Source organism: Centruroides vittatus, unplaced genomic scaffold (genome assembly GCF_030686945.1).
Source record: "Centruroides vittatus isolate TY-2023 unplaced genomic scaffold, ASM3068694v2 contig_329, whole genome shotgun sequence".
In the NCBI taxonomy this organism is placed as follows: Eukaryota; Metazoa; Arthropoda; class Arachnida; order Scorpiones; family Buthidae; genus Centruroides; species Centruroides vittatus.
This window is the reverse complement of record NW_027122113.1, coordinates 472,069-493,164: the sequence shown is the minus strand read 5'-3', so window position 1 is coordinate 493,164 and position 21,096 is coordinate 472,069. Positions and strand designations below refer to the sequence as shown.

Genomic DNA, 21,096 nt, shown 5'->3' with positions numbered 1-21,096 from the left:
GAATGGGCATTGGAAAGTCCTTAAAGATGAATGGTCAAATGTAATCTCTGAAAAATGTAAACAAGTGTTTGACTCATAAAATGGCAATGTAAGCTTGTTGCCAAACAGCAAGAAGTACACATTGAACAGACCAGAACAATTCATAGAAAGATTTTTAAAGACATTAATAATTTTGAAATTGAGTAATTTTTGCATATACACCCTCAGTATTCTCATTACATAAACCAATCTTAAATTGTAAATGATGTATCACATTTTTCAACTTTATATTTAATTTTTACTTAAAATCAATATTTCTTTCTATTTTTCAGTTAATATAAAATAGCACTTACCCCACCCATTGTTATTCCATGTATTAGTGCCACATAAGGTATCTGAAGAGTAGCTATTAATGAAATATAGATTAAATATTTAATTTATAATTTTATTAACTAACAAATTTATGATAAAGTTTATTTATTTATACTATTCAAATTAAGTACGTAATAGTATATTTGTAGCAAACTACATTCATAATTCATAACAAATTTCTTGAGATTTAGCTGCAATTCTTATTTGTAATCATTTATAATTTTTAAATCAACATAATTTTAAGTTAAAACACTATTAAATGGAAATATTAAGAAGAATTACAGACAAAATTAACAAATTTAACAAACAAAAATTTAATTTCATATTTAATCCTTTTGACACTGAAATTTGCATCAGTAAGCACAAATTGATTTTATAGCCACACATCATTATCCTTAGTTTAAAAATACTATATAATTGTTATAATATTAAAATTAATAAATTATTTATATTAAATTAGAAAATTATAAAAATAAAAGAAGAAAATTAAAAATAGTAAATTTAAAAACTTTTCTTAACGTTGTTCCGTTTTTCAATGATCACATTATTACAGCAATGAATTTTACTGTTTTTAACAATATTCGGAAATAAATAATTTTCAACATCGATTAAGCAATTTGTATTTTTTCATATTCTATTTCTTAATTATCCATAATGAACTAGTTAATAAATAATAAGATACAAACCAATAAGATTATTTAACTGATATTCTTCTTTAAAAAATTCACTTGAAAGAGATTCTCCCTTCTTCCCAGCTTCAGCAACAGCTAAATAAAAAATATTTTTCAGAAAATTATTTTGTAAGAAAAAATTATTTAATTCAAATGAAAAATTAATGTCAGTTGGTAGATAATTTTAGAAATCTGTCTCATGCTTAGTGTATAATAGATTAATAATATTTCCAAATTTTTCAATTACATAAATTATATTGCATGATTATTTCATAAATAATCATAGAATATAATTACAGTAGAGCGTCGTTAATTGGAACGTCGGTAATTGAAATGGCCGGAAATTGGAACGTCGGTAATTGAAATGCCGAATGGAACGATTTTCAGTCGGACTGTGTCGTGCTGAATCGAACGTTTTTGATACTAGATTTACTTCTAAAGTATAATTTTCATGTTTTTTATATTCTTCAATATATTTATTTTGTTTGTACAAAATAAAGAAATAATTTTTAACGATACGATAGCCTCGATTATTATTATAAAAATTTTCGTTAGGCTTAAAATCGACGAAAATTCAACGCAAAGCGACACGCAACGGAGAAAAATTCAACAGGAAGAGATACGCAACGGAGAAAAATTTGAACATCGGACAGGTTAATATATTTTTTCGTACAAAGTCGGAAATTGGAACAAATGACTAATTGGAACAACCCCAGTCCCCAATTGACACCAATTTTCGATGCTCTACTGTATTTTTATTACAGCCTAAAACAAAATAAATCAATTTTTTCAATTCACTTAAAAAAATTCTAATAATTTCTACTAAAACTAAACAATTTAATTTTGTTTAATTACATAACATTTGAATAAAAATTCAGAATCTTAAATTTAAATTTATTAACTTCAATAATTAAAATAGATACCTTTCACATCACCTCCAGCACAAAAAGCTTTATCACCAGCTCCTTTTATAATAACCATTTTAATTTCTGGATCAGAATTCCATTCCTTAAATATAATAAAGATGATAATGATTAAAGGATTTTATGATTTAAAAATTTGAATTATTTAAACATTATTATTAAAAATATCAACAGTAAATGATAAGTATACAAATGAAACAAAATACTGCTTATTTAAGAGCACTGAAGATAATTTTATTACCAAAGAAACATTATGAGTTTTCTTGCCATTTCCATTAGCTTTAAGCAACTTTTATGGAATAGAAGATACTGCTCTATAATAAAATTACCTTTGACGGTATTGGCAATATTTTATCCACTAAGCACCACACTTACATAATGGCAACACTTATTGTCAAAGTTTGTACACTTTGACAATAAGAATACACAAAGAAATAGAAAAATTCTAAAAGATAATGAAGATTTGGATCCCCCATTGATTAAGCAAATAATTAAATTTCTGTCATTTATAAAGTAATCATGAAATAACAAAAGTCCAAGATAATTACATCAGAAGGGAAGCAACAGTGAGACAGCATTAAATTCAAACAACTCACCAGAAATATAGTTTCGCCAGATTCTGGGTGACCCTATGTATTGGTAAATCATCTAACTTCAGATGATACATCAATAAGGTTTCCAAGACACCAATACCCAAGGCAAAATTAATAAATTAGAAAAAACGACTCAATGAAAAATATAAAAAATAAACTGAGGTTCAGTCACTATCCCCAATACCGCACTTGGTAAAGTCTAGTACAGGGGTGGCAAGCCTATGGCACGCGTGCCCAAAGTGGCACGTAAGAGAAATCATCTGGCACGTAACGTATCATATGATTTCTGTCTTCTTCAATCATTCTTTTTTCAATCAGATTTTTTACATTTATTCAAATTAAAGCGTATTCATTTAATTTCTTTAAATATCATTATTCGAAGTCTAAGACTTTGGCACGCATTAACATCCTTAAAGCTAAGTATGCTTACAATATGGCACGCGGACTCAAAAAGGTTCGCCATCCCTGGTCTAGTATATCCTTTTTAATTTGTGTCTGTATACATGTGTGTGAACTACCAGGCCAGAACTTAATACTGGAAGTAAGAGGAAACAATTCTTAACCTTGCAAAAACTCTGTTTCTCCAAAACTTTCAATTGAAAGAAAAAGCTTTCACGTAGCATCTATGTAAAAATAAACTTTTACTTAAATTAAATATCTTTTTTATGATTTAAATAGTGTAGATAAGTCCTTCATCTGAGCTCATATTTCTATTCTATTCATAATATCTCAATAAAGAAATCAGAAAAGTTTTAAATAATAAGAAAAAACCATAATCAGACAACAATATTCTAATAAATATTTTTGAAAAAAATTATATCAATGAATTTAAAATGTTCAATTATATGAGCGCTAAGGTGGCTTTTATTTTTCGCTAGACTTATTATACCATCAATAAACAGGAGGACAAGCTTTAGAAAAACTTTCTATTTCTTTGAGTATGCATTTCGGACAATTTTGTCCCTTTTCAACTCTTGTGTTACCAAAAAGTTTTTCTAAAGCTTGTCCTCCTGTTTATTGATGATATAATAAGTCTAGCGAAAAAGAAAAGCCACCTTAGCGCTCGTATAATTGAACACAAGACTAGACAAGAAGCGTACCGCAGAATTTAAAATGATTTAAAAATTAATTAACATGCAAGAATTACTACTACTTCTTCACTTACTCTGTTACAAAAGCTAAATACATAGAGTATATTAATCTTTAAATATTTTAAAATCTTCACAATTTCAGGATAAATTTTTTTAAATGTAGTTCAAATATACAAAGTTTTACATAAAAATAAAATAAAAAATTTAACACATTAACTGCACCATTAAAAAAGTTTTCATGACCCCTGGGCCATTCTCTCTCTCTCTTTTTATATATATATAAATTTATGTTCTTCTCGTATCAAAAAACTAAGTTTGATCTTTGAATGGATTTTTTAAAAATATTTATGCTAATTTTAAAAGTTTTATTTGAGATACAATATACAGGATATAACAGGAAAAATGGTCACAACTTTGAGGGGTGATAGAACAGTTTTATATTAAAGCCAAATGATTTCCAAATTATGTATGGCTATATTAATACTAGTAATAGTAGTATTAATATAGCCTGATATAATTTGATAATCATTTGGCTTTAATATATAACTATCAGGTTTGGATATTTAAATTTGTATATACAGGTAACCCCCGTATAACACGGGTGTTATGTTAAAAAAAATTGCCGTGTTATGCGAATCCATGTTATACGAAACAAAGAACTAGTACAAAAATGGGAGTTAGGTTCCAAAAATTAAAAAACATGCTATTATATTTTCATAATTAAGATAAATATCTTTATTAAAAATTTCTTAAGAAGTGATACATATTAATATAAATTAAACAATGTTTTCATCGTCATCATTAAGCACTATTAACTGAAAATTTTTAATCTACGTAATGGTCATAATGGTGACAGAATAAAACAAGTATGGAATAAGAGAAAAACATCTGGCAACACTGAAAACAGGAGCATCAAGATCTGGCAACACTGAGAGAAGTTTTGATAAGGACCACGTGTATCAACAGAAGGTGAAAAAGAAAATTTACTTACTGTATTTAAGTACTAATAGTTCACGAAAATTATGCATGAAAATCTGATAGTACGAAAAATGTCAAACGAGGTATCTTTCGCACTTAAAAGTTTTAATACGTTTATTGAATGGGGATTTTCCCTATTTTCAAATTAGATAAAGTTCGCTTTTAATAGTTTTTATTACATTTCATGTTGTATGAGGGTTTTACCCAATTCTCAAACCATGTTAGACTGAATCTGTGCTATAGAAGTGCTGTGTTATACGGGGGTTACCTGTATATACTATACCAAGGTAGAAATGATAGCTGGCTGAGTGCCATAGTGGGAGTTATAAGTCGTAGGTCTACTAATCTAAAAACTTTTACATAATTAAAGCAATAAAGATGTAAAAGTAAAGGAATAAGATTAAAATACATTTAATTTGAAAATTGTAAATTCAAGAAATAAAATACTCACTTTTAATTTTGGATATATTGTGCGAATCATTGAAATGTTGAGAGAATTTAAAACCTTTGGACGATTCAATGTAATTATACCTTTGTTATCCATTTTTTCTAAAATGACTTCTCCTTCATTTGAAGACATGGTTCTCTAAAATTTTAAAATTATTTATAATTCAATTAATAATTGTAGATTATACAATTTATGTCTATACAAATAATTATAAAATTAACTGTAAAAAAAAACCATTTTATTTTATTCATTTGAACTTCTAACAGCTAACAAAAATTTATTTATTTATAAAATTTATGGAATTGGCAACACAAACTCTTAGACACCTTTTTACACACAGCCGTTTTTTGCTACAATTCAAACATTTTCGGTTATTTTTAATAACCTTTTTCAAGAACCATTACAGTCGAATGCGGTCGTAATTTGAACAAATGTCACCAATCATAATGGAACATTTTTAAAGGAAGCATTTTTAAAAAGTTCCATTACGATTGGCAACGTTTGTTCAAAACAATTGTGTGTAAAAAGCTGTCTAAGAGTTTGTGTTGTAAATTAACGCAGTCATAGAAGAGTGTAAATTATGCAATTGGTTACCTTAAAAATCTTACACATTAAACAATAATTACTTTTAAAAAATAATAGTAAAATTAATACTTAAGGAATTAGAAAAGATTTTTTCATAGATTTTGAGATCAGAAAAAACCAAATACAAAGAATTTTCTACAGAACTATTAGTGTTATTTTTCAAAAAAAAACCTTTGTGTAGACAAAATGGACTCAGTGAGATGAAAGATAACATTTACAAAATGAGAATTAAAAAGAAAAATGAACCATATTATTACTATTAAAACAGAAATTTATTAAAGTGTATGATGAACTTGTATTAAAAACAGAATTATAGAAGTAATTGGACAATTTGTGGATTCACAAAAAAAGGAGGGAAAAAAAATACAACAATATATATATATAAAATAACTACCATAAGCAAACAACAGTCAATAAGGACTGAAAGCATGCAAAAACAAATAGTATACAATTTATTAGTAGAAAATAATGCCCATAGGAATATCATTGTATGCATACTGATTACATAACGAAAAATGTAATTACATTATTAAAATGAATTTTTATCTTACAAGTTAGTTTACAGTATTTTAAGATAGATAATAAGATAGAAATATTAAGTTGGCTTAAGTTGAGGTAACAAATCAATTAATGGATAATAAAACAAAATATAGATGTCAAATGTAATTTAAATATGACGAGTTTCAAAGAAGAAACACTTCAGTAAGTAATATTTTGTGAAATAAAACTTGGCTATTAAAAAAAATGAAAATGAATGACAATTACAATATGGCAGAGAAAAATTAAATCAGTAATATAAAATACACTCAAACCTGTTTTTGTGTGGTCTATTTTTGTGTGATTTTTTATTTGTGCGATTTGTTTTGTGTGATTTTTTGTGTGCGGTATATGAATTTCAATCAAATTGGTATACTGCACAAAAATAATTGCACAAAACACATTGCACGTATAAAAAATCGCACAAAAAAGACCGCATAAAAACAGGTTTGAGTGTAAAGATAAAAACTACTTTATTACATTTTGTAAATAAATTTTTTTTAATATCAATTCTCTGCTTAAACAAATGGAACCTATAAATAAATATTTTCAATTAAAAAAATCTATTTTCTACACATAAACTAAATCCAATATATAGTAATAAATAAACTATACTGCTAGATTTTTGTTGGACTATAATATAAATTAATTTTGTAATTTAAACTAAAGAAAGGTGATTAAGTTGTAATCTTATGTTAAATTTAATAATTAATAACAAATTAATTAATTAATTAATAATATTCTTGAATAAAAGATCAATCCAGAATGGGACTTGAACCTACAACTCCTGCTTACCAAGCAGATTGCTAATTACACCAACTAGACCCCCTTATCTGATCTTTGCTTCCAGACCAATTAATTTAAAAGGTATGGTTACACATTCTAAATTAATTGGTCTGGAAGCAAAGATCAAATGAGGGGGTCCCCCCTCATTTGATCTTTAATTGATTGGTTTAGTTGGTTTAATTGGCAATGAATCTGCATGGTAAGCAGGAGTTGCAAGTTTGAGTCCTGCTCTGAATTGATCTTCTCTTCCAGATTATTCTAAATCAATTATTTATTTCTAATTATTAAATTAAACACAAGATGGTGGCTTAACTCCCTACCTTTAGTCCAAATTATGTAAAATATTTGTAATTAATTAACCATACTATAGTCCAATTAAAATCCAGCAGTATCATTTTTTTAAAAATTCACTTAAGTAGTGCCCTGATTTAATATTTAAAGTGTACATGTGCATTTTATAATGCAAATATAAAACATACAATGATATAATTGGCACCAATTCCATGGTAACTTTTATGTATCTACAGTACATTCTCCCTTTTAAATAAAGGTCTAGCCAAATAAGCATGTGAAAAGTGCCCCACAAGCTAAATAAATTTTTTTAGATGGTATATCATGGCATAAAAATTAGTGTAGCAATTTTCGAGTTATTAATCCTACAGAAATTGAGAAAAATGTGATTTTTTTGTTTTTAATTTTTCTTCACTTTATGAACATTTTAAAAAGAGTTTTAAAAATATGGTGTTATCTACATTATTATTTTACATATTAAATCTTTAGTTTAAAGTTTTTTGCCACAAAATCTGAATTTTAAAAAAATAAATAAAATTTTAAATCATTTTTCTGATTCAAAATGTGGCAGTACTGTCTTCATTTTATTTCTGTTAATATGTTTCCAAGAGATAAAAAGCATACATTTTTTCAGATTTTTTTAAAGTTGTGGACAGTAGTTTAAAAAAAATTAAAAACCAATTTTTTAATATTAATAATCTTTATTCTGCTGCCAAACTGTATTAAAAATGATTGCAAAATTGTTTTGTAATTATTTAAATCTCCCCCCCCCTATTTTAATGACTGTTTCTGCCCTGTGAGCACTAAGAAAGCTATTTTTAAGCCCATTGTGGGTTCATCCAGGCCCACAATCCAGGTGATGAGGGTTGATGACAACATATCCAGGACAGACCATCTCACAAAAAGTTTCTGGGACTTTTTTTACACCCAGATACAATTTCAGATTCCCAGGGTGGTAAGCTGATGCCGTAATTACGTTGACCATCCACCTGTTATTTGAATGACAGGTATTTGCAAATTGCAAACTCTTCTTTAGATAATCTTTTCTTTATCAAATCTGGTTCTACCATTATATTCATCATTAAAAGTCCATTAAAATAATGTGCAACAGATCTGTATTATCAGTTGAAATTTTAATTTTTCTAACCACCTAAAAGGGGTTTTAGGACAAATAAACTAAATTGTTATGCCCTTCAAATCTGACTTCACTTGAGTTCAAGAATTACTCAGAAACAATTAATTCTCAGATTTTTTTCTGAGTCATTCTTGAACTCGAGTGAAATCAGATTTGAAGGGCATAACAATTTAGTTTATTTGTCCAAAAAACCCGTTTTAGGTGGTTAGAAAAGTAACAGTATATCCGGCTAACTATTGCTAATTTTTAGCATCTTACTGAAATTTTAATGTTGAAAACTGTTTTTATGTTTAAAGTTAAAAGACTAAATTATCAAAATAGCATTTAAAAATTATTTCAAGAACCAAGCCTGGTCCATAATTACTACTTGAGTTACAAGAGTGTCCTTTTCATTCATATCACCAATCCACAGCATTAATTTATTCTATTCCATTACTCCTTTTATATGATGTTCTTCACATTTTCAGGAACAATTTCAGCACATGAATCCTTTATCTGAATTGGTTACTGTTGTTAATTTAAAATTGTATAAAGTACCAACTTTGATGCTTTACAGACATCAGAATGACACTCACCCAATTCAATATGTCTAATCACTTACATGTTTTCTCAATAGCATATGATTTTCTTCTTTTTTAGGTAAAAAAAAAGTTGAATCAACTCTATGTTCAGATGGCATTTTTAATTTCTTGTATAAATACCAATATATTAATAAAGCTTTCAATTATCAAGCAATTTTTACAATAAAGTTTACAATGGGCTAAAATGTGATAAAAATTTTTGTAATTTCCACAATATATAAAACAAAACCACATTTACATGTCATCAAATGGTATGGAAATACTGGTATGGAATAATACAACTTTTAAGGCATTGGTAATGATGATAATGATAACTAATAATTATATATATAATTATTGCATGTTATCAGTCTCACGTTTAATTGATATCATGTAAAGACAGTTTAAAAAACTTGTTTATCTAAAGATAGTACTATGACTAAACTCTGCTTACAATAAGCAGTTTTATAAGTGTATTTTAACTTATGTGTTTTGATATGTTCTAATTCTAACAGCATTATTCAATCAATAACAATATCTGTAATCACAAATAAGTCCAAAAATAAACATCACAAAGCCCATTACTTATATTAAAGCCAAATGATTGTCAAATTAAATTGGACTGTATTATTACTACTATTAATAATTAAATATTATGTAATTGGCCTATATATGGTACCTAACACTTACCTGCAGGCCAAATTACATAGTATTTAATTATTAATAGTAGCAATAATATAGCCCAATTTAATCCAGCAATCATTTGAATTTAATAAACAGAGTCTATTACTTATAAAAGAATTCTGACTTAATGTCAGAAATCCATCCTGAAAATCAGACATTCTGCATGAAAACACTAACTAAAGTCTATTTCCCATTATTTTAAATGAGAAGAATTATAATGTGTTATAAACCAAACGTTTAACTAATTTGCTAAAAACAGAGAGAAACTTCTACATGTAAGCAACAAACTGTTGCTTTGTATTACAGCAAGTACAGTCTAAATGCCAAAGTACAAATATTACATCTGCTGACATTCAATGCATTTTTCATACTGCATGTGATTCTGACTGATCTACAGTTCATAAGAAAGCTTTATGAATAGTGTTATTAACATTATAAAATAATATACTCTATTTATACATTTGTAATTATAATATTTCATAATAAGAAATGTTTTAAAAAATTAAGTTATAAAATATTTTAATAATAAATTTAAACAATAAATAAAAAATATTTACCTTTACAATACAGGCACAAGTTCTTTTTGTATTAGACTGAACACTAAAATAAAAATTCTGATTACTATACTTGCTGAATTAGTGATTCAGATTAAAATAATTACAATTATATACAATTTTAAACAACATAAAATAATTAAAATTTTAAATACCTACTAGCTAAATAATCTTTTCAGCAAAAAATTTTCCATGAGAGAAAGCAGATACATGACAATCTGAGTCTCTTCATAGTTTTTTGGATACTTTAGATCTGAATTTCAATTCTCATATATCATTTAAATTAATTAACCTTACTGTGAATCAGACCTGTTTGTTATAGATAAAACTGAGACAGGTTATGTAACAAATTATGAGTTAGGTTTCATGTATAATCAGAAATGCTACATTTAGCAATCACAAATGTTTAAAGGATTATGTATAAGTCACTATTAAACAGACTGGTTAAGATGTAAATATAGGCATTGCAAGGATGAAAATTGTGAGACACCATAGTCTTGGCTCGTTAATTAAGTCAGGCGATGCACTAGAACCTCATAAACACATTTATTTTTTCACACGAGAAACACATTTAACATAGAAGAATGACACTGACTCAACCATCACCCACGAGTCTGCCTTCTCTATCAGATAGCTTCTTCTCCTCTCCTTGCCAAAAATTCCTCTCTATTCCTGAAAACATCGTCTTTCAACACCTCCTGCGCTGACTTGCTTCCTTCCATTCCAGGAAACATTTTGTTTTTATAAGGGGGTGAAGGTGCTAGAACTTGACATAAATATTGTAACAGCAAACATTTTTTATAGTTTTTGAATACAATTTCAATATAAGTTCAAAAGCTGCCTTTTCAATTTGTACAGCAGGCTATAAAAGAGTTTTAAGCCGGATTACAAAGATTTTACATTATTGAAAATTTGTAATACTATTCTGTTATAAATTTAAACTTAATTTAAAATTAATTTAAGATTAGATTTCTTAGAATCTTAAATTAAAAAATTAAATACCTTCTAAAACCAATAACGGTGCGAACTATTTTTCGAAATGGCGAACGTTTTCACTGCCCCTCCTGGGCTCTTCCTCAGGCCAATTCTGGATTTGATAATCGAACAGCATAAATAAATGGAACGTGCTTCCGTAATTTTAAACGATCGAGTACGTTGGGCAACCGCGTGCCGTTCCAAATATTTAAATTTCCTTTTATTCCGTTTGGGAAAACGATGTGCGCCTCCTATGATAAATACGCGTGACGTCAACTGATTTACGACCTTTCTTCCAATAAAAACTGCCAAGCAGTGGAGAGATTCCTTTCTTCTTTGAAATTAATACATGTTGTTGTGCGATTGGCTTTATAAATTTCAATCTCCTCCAGAGTTCTCAGATGTTCTTGATGTTGGGTGGTGCGGATCACCTTTGCTTCATTAAAATTCGGTGTTATATCCAGGTTTGCTGCATACGTTGACAATGCCGTTGTGTATTTATGGCGGGTAATGTCGGATTTATGCTCCTTTATTCTAGTGCATAGTGGGCGTTTAGTGACCCTATGTACAGTAATTGTTTCTGCCATCTGTCGTCCTGTTAGAGGGATACTATACACTCCCAGAAGCCTTACGGGTTAAGTGCGTCTTTTCCATTTCTCAATAGGCTGTATATGGAAGGGTTTCTCCGATAAGCGATTTATAAGATTCCGATAAGATTATCAAATCCAGGAATTGGCCTGAGGAAGAGCCCAGGAGGGGCAGTGAAAACGTTCGCCATTTCGAAAAATAGTTCGCACCGGTTATCGGTTTTAGAAGGTATTTAATTTTTTTGTTTATACAATTAGATGTAAGATTAGATTTCTTAGAATCTTAAATTAATTTTAAAGTATTAAAATTTAGTTTTTATTGAAAATATATTTATCGGCATTGGCTGATGTAAAATACAGTTGACTCCACATAAGTCAACACCCCAAGGGAAAGTGGAAATGTGTCGAGTTATCCGATGTGACGACTAAAGCAAAGTTGGGAAAAACCACAAAACTACAGTTAGAAAAATACAGTAGTGCGTTATACAGTAGTATAGGCTTACAATACATTGTGTTCTCCATTTACAATTACTCTGTAGATGAAAAACTGAAAAATTTGTTTAGTGTTGTTTGTTTTGAGCACTTAACTGTCTTGACTTTCTTTTTCAACAATCACACATGCCTTGAAAACATCATATTCGCAATTGTCAATTGTTGGCAAGTAACGTCTAAGGCAGTGACTCTCAACCTTTTTTTTGTCACGATACACTTTTAATAATTTAAAAATTTGGTGGTGCACACGGTTACTTCTGTAGGATTACCAGTTTAGTCATAACAGTGACTTTTAAACGCAGTTGGTTATTTAGGTAACATTTTCTAAACGCCTTTGTAAGTACCGGCAGTTACCGGTAACACCGGTTACAATTTCCAAGAAGGTAGAACCGATTGAACTACTTGTCTGACATTGCTTATCTGTGGGTATTCGTAGTGGCAGTTCACTTCAAAAATCTCGCGTCACACTAAAGTGCTGCGGCACAGTAGTTGAGAATCACTGGTCTAAGGATTCTTAATGCCTCTAGTGTGAGAAAATGCAAAATTGAATTCCAGTGAGATGTTGATGTAGATTGTATATTTTCTTTTTGTTTATCTATTATTATTTTATACATAAAAATACATAAAATGTTAAGGCATTTTTATTAATATATATATATACATATATAATTATATATTAATAAATAAATCGACTCACCTCCTGAAAAAAATGAGTTCGCACCACACGTGCGGAGTGAATTCACTTTTTCAGGAGGGGGTGACGACTTATCAGAGTGTGGGACAGCAAAAGTATGTCGACTTATCCAGTGGTGACGAGTTAAACGGTGTTGAGTAAACCGGAGTTTTTTAACATTAATGCCTATGTAAGTCGGCCGGGACCACAGAAAAGTGACTACTTAACCGATGGTGTCGAGTTATCCAGGTGTCGACTTATGCAGACTCAACTGTATTTTATACATGTTCATTATAAAGGAAATTATAATTAATTCATCAGTTAATTTGAAAAACAAAATTCCAGTTTTTACAAGTAGAAACAACAAAAAAGTTAAAAATTTAACTAAAGATGAACAAAATTGTTGATTTTTCTTCTCTAAAAGGCTAAAATCGTTATTCAACTTATTTCTATTGCTGTCATAAAGATTTAAATATATACTAAAGCTCTTGAATAAATTGTATAAATAAATGAATTCAACTAAGAAACTGTTTCTTAATATATCGAATTCTTTATATAGAATTTATATGTTCAAAATTACATTTATATATTATGTGTATTTTTGGAAATTCTGAATCAGAAAAATAATCTTCACTTATTAGTACGCCTTATTCAGAAAAAAAAAAAAAAACCACAAAACACTAAAAGTGTCAGCTTTGGATCTACAAACCCCATTATCATATCCAAAAATTCAATGTTAACAGTTTAACATTCAAATATGCTTCTTATATTTTCCATTACAAATGGCTACACAAATTTTTTAGTTCAAATAAAGAACAAAAATAGTAAAAAATAATAAAATAAAATAATAATACTGTAAAATAAAATGGAATAAAATATAATACAAAAAGTCTTGTAATAGTCCTTGATAAATAGTATGCTTAAATGTTTACTTTGACCTTCCAAAACATGTAGTTGAGCAATGGGAAGAAGCCTGATTGACAGTTTTACAGGGGCAGGCTATTGAATAGAAAGATAAAATAAGCCAAATACAAGGATTTAGGTGATCATCATCTTTTCTTTCATTTCTTATGAGAACATTAGTGGTGAAAATTGCAAGCTTCTCAGTTGTTCTAAAAGCAGAAATTTTGTGTTTAGTATCATTATGTCGGTTACTTTCCATTGGGACTAGCCTTTTTGTCTATGAAGAGTTGTTCTGCCAGGCTGTTGATAACCTTCCTTGCAATTTTACGACATCTATGACGGCTTTTCTTTTCTGCTAGACAAGCTTTAGAAAATCACATTTTTATTTCCTATTTCTCTAAGAAATAAAAGTGTGATTTTCTAAAGCTTGTCCTGTTTCTAATTGATGGTGTAATAAGTCTAGCAGAAAAGAAAAGCCGTCATAGAGCTCGTAAAATTGAATACAACACTAGAAAAGAAGCATATTAGAAAACCTTCCTTGCTTTAAATCTTCCTTAAATGCTCTGTTATCCTGGTTCTAAGAGTATAAGGTACTACCAACTTAGTACTTCATCTTGTTTATTTTGATTAGAACAGGGTAGCCCCCACTTCATTGTTCTTTCAGTACTGATTATTTGTCAATTTTAATCAAATGATAAATCATATAGTCACATCATCAGTGTTCCTTTTCTCTGTAATTTGCTAAGAATTTGGGAGACTCCCTGTCCAGTGTCAGTGATGTGGTTCTTACTATATCCTGAGTGTTAATATTTTGCTGCATGTGTGATGATCTGGCATCTGACTAGCTGTTGACAGGCTCTGTATTAGCTTCAGATGGAAACCAAAGATCATTGCCATGTCTGTGATTGTCTTGATTTCAACACCTTAATGACTACAGTGAATAAGAATAGTGCTATGGAATAAATAAATATATTGTGTCCATTTATTTTAGTATGTGGATTGAATTAAAAGTTGTAGATAATTCAATGGATAAATTTATAAATTTACACTACCAGAGATTAATAAAAAAGGATTTTTTACTTTCAATTTTTAAATTTATAATGCATCTTACAGCCAATAGTATCTTAGAATTAAAAAAATACGGTATATATATAAATTTGTAGTTATTAAGTATGCTATAACAATCATACCAGCAACAGCTAAATGACAATATTAAACAACATAAATTTTAACAAGCAATTATTTATTGTGGCATTGTCACAATAAATAATTGCTGCAATTTTTAATCATATTTTTAATTTATTTAATTTAAAATATATGCTCTCCACCTCAAATTAGTACTGTAGTGTCTTGCCCCTATATATCATATTTTTCCTTTAACAATAGTAGTGCTAGTCATCTATCTAACACCTTTCAGGGGAAAATTTTTGAATTGAAATAATGTGACTTCTGGTTTGCATTGGAAGTTTGTATATAGTTAATTGGGGCTAAGGTTTCCACATCTGGTCTCATCTTTCATCTATCTAACTCCATTCTCGAGATTAAGAAAGACGGATGAACGACAGCGAGAATTTATAAGTCTACAATTTTTTCAAATTGCAGCCCAGAAATATATATATTTTGTCCAGATAGGATTAATTTTGATTTAAATGAAGAAGAATACCTATCTAGGCAAAAATATTCTCTTTTTTATTATATTTATTCTATTTAGTGTTGAAATTTTATTATTATCATGACTAATATACTAGTGTGCAGCATGCAAAAAATTTACCATACATTTTAATAAATATGTTATTATATATAACTTCAATATAATGTAATTTTCAAATACTGATGATAATATTTAGTAAAATATGTATGATATTTTATGTCTGATCAACTTAACTATACTTACCTAAAGAGAGATTTTTTCAAAAACTTAGAAAAAGCTTTACATTAACATAAAAACATTCTTAAATTCATAATAATTATTCACATTATTCACACACTTAAAACTCTTAACAAACATAAGGTATCTTACATTTCATAAAGAAAAATGAAACAAGGAAAATGAGACAAGGAAAATTACAACTTTACTCAAAATAAAATTACACGCTTCCTTTTCTCATTTTTTATTTATATAATACTTAGAAAATCAAGTTTTTTACATTTATTATTTCAACATCTTTAAAAACTATTTATTTGTGTGTATAGAGATGATATGTTTGTATAAATAAATGCAAATGCTTATAAAAAATTACTTTTTTAAATATTTTGTATTTACAAAGAATAAATTTAACATTTTGAATTGTGTTCAAGCAAATTGGCTCAGTTCATATGATATTTATTTAATTCCAAACTTCCTGAAGTATCACAGTGTTATTAAACAGATCAGAAAAGTCCTTGTCATCTATATACACAATATGCTGCTAAAATCTTGCTTACTCCTATTTTTATTGCCCTTTAAACCAAAATAATCATGCTATATAATAACAACTCCATTAGGGATAACTCTTTCAATTAAATAAATGATATGTCATATTTTCATAAACATTTTTGAACAATGACCAAATGTTTATCATTGAATAAATTTGCTAACTTCATAAAATTATAGATTTTTATTGCATTTCGTTGCAAATTTTTCAACACGAAAAAAGACACGATAATAATGACAAAATAATCAAATAATTTCTGAAAGATTTTGTATAAAATGAAATTTTATATAAATTATTACAGAGAATCCACTCTAATTACCAGTTTATTTAATAACAACACTTCAGTCTCAGAACTGAATGATAGAAACAAAAAACACATAATAACCTCAAAGTCAGTCAAGCAGTGAAAATGCAGTCTGCAGAGTTGGCCAAAAACATTTGAACCTTTAATTTTTTTACTACTGGATTGACTTTGAGGTTTGTATGTAGTTTTTGTTTGTTTTAGTTTTATTAAATTAAATTCTAAGAGTTAAATAATATTAATTCAAAAATGACCTAATATTAAGTAAAGCTTGATAGTATCAAATTAAAATAAATTATATAATAATTACGAATATTGTTGTTTCAATAATTTATAACTTATTAAAATCATATATCAATGTTTATTGATAATTTATTCTTCAAGACAAATTCTTTTATTTAATTAAGTTTGCTGATCAGAAATATAAAACTGAAAAGGTTATTTTAAAGGTGCTTACAAATATAACAAAGGCTAAATATTCTTGGCACAGTTATGCCTTCTTCGGAATACAAAGTTAAAAAATTTACAAGGTCAGACCATTTAGATAACAAAAAAATTCATAGTTTTCATCTTTGTTAATCTTAAAATGAAAAGTTCATTTGAGATATTTTAGAATCCTAAAAATTTTAAATTTTGAATAAAACATTTAATTTTTCTTTTTATTTAATATTTTGACATTAAAATTCTGGTTATTTGTACTTTGAAATTATAACATAACAAAGATACTTAGTCTGTAATAAAATTTAAATTCTTTTAAGCTGCATATTATATAATTTATAAAATCTTTTATTATATTCAATTTCTTTAATTTAGTAAATAAGCAGAATATATAATAAACTGTTGTTATTTATAAAACTATTAAAGATGCTCAAAATTCCATTTTTTATATTTTTAGCCTCTTAGCTTACTTCACAGAACCATTTTAGGTAATTAAATACCCTAATTTTCTCATTAAAAATTCATATATAAAAATAATACTATTGAGATAAATTTTATGTCAAATGAAAATATGAAAAAAATGCTTTCTATTAAAAGGTGTTAAATTCTCCATAAATAGTGATATCATTTATCACTGACATTCAGAAGACACGTGTTGCTCATAAGAATTGGCCTTGATATATTTTAATTCTTTCACCATTTTTCTCAACATATTCTCTTGGGCATCAGTACTATGTAAAAATTTTATTGGAAGAAAAAATTATAGTGGAAAATATTGACATAAACTATTACTGTAACAATTCTATTAGCCTAAAGATTTATTATTCACATGTTTTGGATAATAATATCATTATTCATCAGATTAATTGCAAATATTGTTAAATAATATTATCATTACACATTACTTAAGTTTGATGACTTAATATTTTTTTTCATAACTTTTATTTTTACTGTTATTTTTATAATTTTAATTGGGTGTTTTTTATTGTTAATATGGCAGGTGGCTTATTTTGTTCATTGGGCATCACCATGTATCTTTTATGTAAAGAATGAAAGATGGCAAACATTACATATACGTCCTGTATCCCCTTGCAGTATGTGGATTGGGGCATCAGTACGATGTTCTTATTAGATTCGTTGGCCTTCAAGGCGATGATATGCACTTTCATCCATGTTTTGGTGTTCTGAATGGATTTCCAAATGGTTGCCTGGTGCCTATAAACACGTTCATTCCTGAGGGAAAAGTGTTTTCCACCAGTAAAACATATCTTCTAAATTGTTAAAATAAGCAATAATCCATTTATAATAATTTTTTCTTTATAATAATAATAACGTTTAATTCACTATATAATTAATTTACAAGTGTTCGGCCACACTGTATTTGATGATTCAACAACTCGACAAAAAGACTGCACATATTTCTGATTGTGAAGATATACCGACAATGTCTTCCAAATATTCAATAAAAATTTGTCGGAATATCTGTCTTTATCGTAAGTAAACTTTAAACATAGAAGAATTATAATTAAAAAAAAAATTACATAAAATTTTTAGAACATTCAAAAATAATTTTATTTTTATTCCATACAGATCATAGCAACAATGTCATTTGTTAAAACACCTTAATTTAACATTTTAAATAAAATGTCAGATGCTTTAAATTCATATAAATTTTGAACCGACTTTCTGAAATTTCATAAAATATTATATAGCCTAAAATTTCTTAAAATTAAACCAATTTAAGGCTAGCAAGGAAGAAAGCTAGTAAAACAGCTACACTTTAATGCATGTTGTATGTGTTTTAATACATTTTAGCACTACGCCAAATCAAATTAACGATATATCACATTTCAATACGCATTTTTGTCATGACTTGCATGCCGAAGTATCCAACACAAAATTTAATAACAATACTGCCAAAGGAAACAAACCAAACACTAAATTTGTATATTATACTTACGAATAGCCATATCCTTATTATATATGACCTACATCAGTTTGTATTTATATATTTTTATTAGCAATTAAATCAAATAACACAATTTTATAAGATCAGTGAACTAATCAACAAATTCAAAACAATATTTTGTATGTATTTAATATACAAATATTAAAAATTCAATCTGTTTACATTAAATTAGTATACTTTTAATATTAAAAAGAGGTATATCATTGATTTCTTTTCACTTTATAAACAGTTTATTGATAAATTAATAATTATTTATTTCATTTTTTTCATATTTTATATTAAAAAAACTTTAAAAAATATTTTCTCACCTTCTAAGCAATAATGTGAAAGTCATGGTCAATATCAAGTAGTATCTAAAAAAGAAAAGGACTGTGTAATTTATATTTTGAAGAGTCTTTAATAGCTATTTTCAAAAGATATCCATTCGAAAATGTCTTTTCCTTAATAGAATATATATATAATTATAAACCATTCCAACTACAGAAGCCACATGTACGAAAGGTTTGTTTAGTAATCTCAATCCCAATTGCGTTTATGAATATGCAATTTGAGAACGAGGTTAAGATTTCAAGATGGCGGCGCCCATAATGTGTCGGAGATAACACGTTGCGGTTGGAAAACTATTAAAATCTTTCAAATTAAAGAAGAATATATTTTCTATTATTTCAGTTTTACTTAGGTAAGTAGTGTGTGCGAGTTTATATGCACTTAAAACCCTAAAACATGCAGTAATATGTACAGTATTGCAGTGTCTGTATCAGAGGTAATCCAGCTGTTTTCAATTTCTTGATACTTATGGCTAGAAAGCAGAATGAGCCGAGATGTATGCCAACTTCTAAACTATTTCCCTATTCTCAAAAGCATCCTGACGAATTTCCATCGAGTCTTTGAATCACCTCTGACGCATGCTTCAATCCATGTACCCTGACATGTTAACACAATCTCTGACGTTAGAGACACTACTGTTATCACGTCTTGATATTGTTGATCCCTCAAACGTGTTTTAAAAATACTTTCTTAGCCTTCGAAATTAAATTGTTTACCTTAGGAAACGAACGTTGTAAGGGGAATCTGGGATAACTGAGCCACATTTTATTTGAAGGTTCATAACATCTAGTATACGAAATACATTAATTTTAATTTATATCACAGTAAGCCTTGTTATCTGATTATACTTTAACAAAAATTAAGAATTGGTTACAGCAGAAAATTATGCATGTAAGAGTAACAAGTAAAAGAATATCATATGACAAAACACCCACTCTATAACCAATAACCAGCATGAAATATCCAAAACTGGCAAACGTTTTTGATGCCTCTCCTGGGCTCTTCCTCAGGCTAAATTTGTTTTTTCGTTGGAACTGGATTCTCTCATTCGAATGTTTTTAAATAGGAATGTGCTCTGCTTCCTAAGCTCGAACATGGAAGGAATCCACGTGCCACTTCAAAATTAAATTTTATTTTTGACCAATGGGGATACGATATGTTCACCTTACAGTAATTACATCTATCATTTATCAATTTATGATTTAATGTCTAATAAACATTGCCAAGCCGTTGAGAGATTCATTTCATCTTTAAAATTAATGCAGGTTTGCGATCGGCTTTAAAAATTTCCATCGCTTCCAAAGTTCTTAAATGTTCTTGATGCTGGGTGGTGTGATAACCCATGCCTCATTAAAAATTGGTGTTATGCCCGGGTTTGTCACATAAGTAGACAATGCAGTCGTACATTTATTGTGGGTGATATCTGACTTATGCTCCTTTACCCTAGTGGCTAATGGACGTTTGGTGGACCCGCCTATCCCATCTGTCGTCCTTCAAAGGGATGCTATATATTTCCGGAAGCCTGTTCGGATTATGAGTGTCCTTTCCGTTTCTCAATAAACTGTATATGGAAGGGCTTCTTCTGTGTGCAATCGCGTTATATATTGTTTTTAGTTGTGGGTTGTACGTTACCGGGATTCTTTCTATGCTTTCTTCATTAGTAACGCTCCTTAACACCCTTTCCCCATCCTTAGTATTTTGTATACGAAGGTGCTGATTACATATTAATAACTTATTTACAATGCTGCCGTAACCGTGTTCTTTTGCGATGTTTCCAATATACGATAATTCCTGGCGTAGTGCATTGGTTGTGGAAGAGTGAGTACAGGC

At 28.2% G+C, this 21,096-nt stretch overlaps 1 protein-coding gene across 2 annotated transcripts in view; it reads right to left on the bottom strand.

Annotated features, from left to right (window-relative positions):
- The window catches only part of Hibch (3-hydroxyisobutyryl-CoA hydrolase), a 36,181-nt gene extending 16,702 nt beyond the window's left edge, over positions 1 to 19,479 (bottom strand). The window contains exons 1-6 of one of the 2 annotated variants that reach the window (XM_067268473.1): positions 19,248 to 19,479; positions 10,191 to 10,233; positions 5,059 to 5,193; positions 1,946 to 2,030; positions 1,038 to 1,118; positions 333 to 385 (exon numbers count right to left, since the gene is read on the bottom strand). In XM_067268473.1, the coding sequence (XP_067124574.1) occupies positions 333 to 385; positions 1,038 to 1,118; positions 1,946 to 2,030; positions 5,059 to 5,193; positions 10,191 to 10,233; positions 19,248 to 19,273 (423 nt within the window). In that variant the 5' untranslated portion in view covers positions 19,274 to 19,479. Of the gene's footprint in view, positions 1 to 332; positions 386 to 1,037; positions 1,119 to 1,945; positions 2,031 to 5,058; positions 5,194 to 10,190; positions 10,255 to 15,765; positions 15,817 to 19,247 lie in introns of those variants that run through there. The other variant, XM_067268472.1, reaches the window with a different exon arrangement.
- Between the last annotated feature and the right edge of the window lie 1,617 nt (positions 19,480 to 21,096).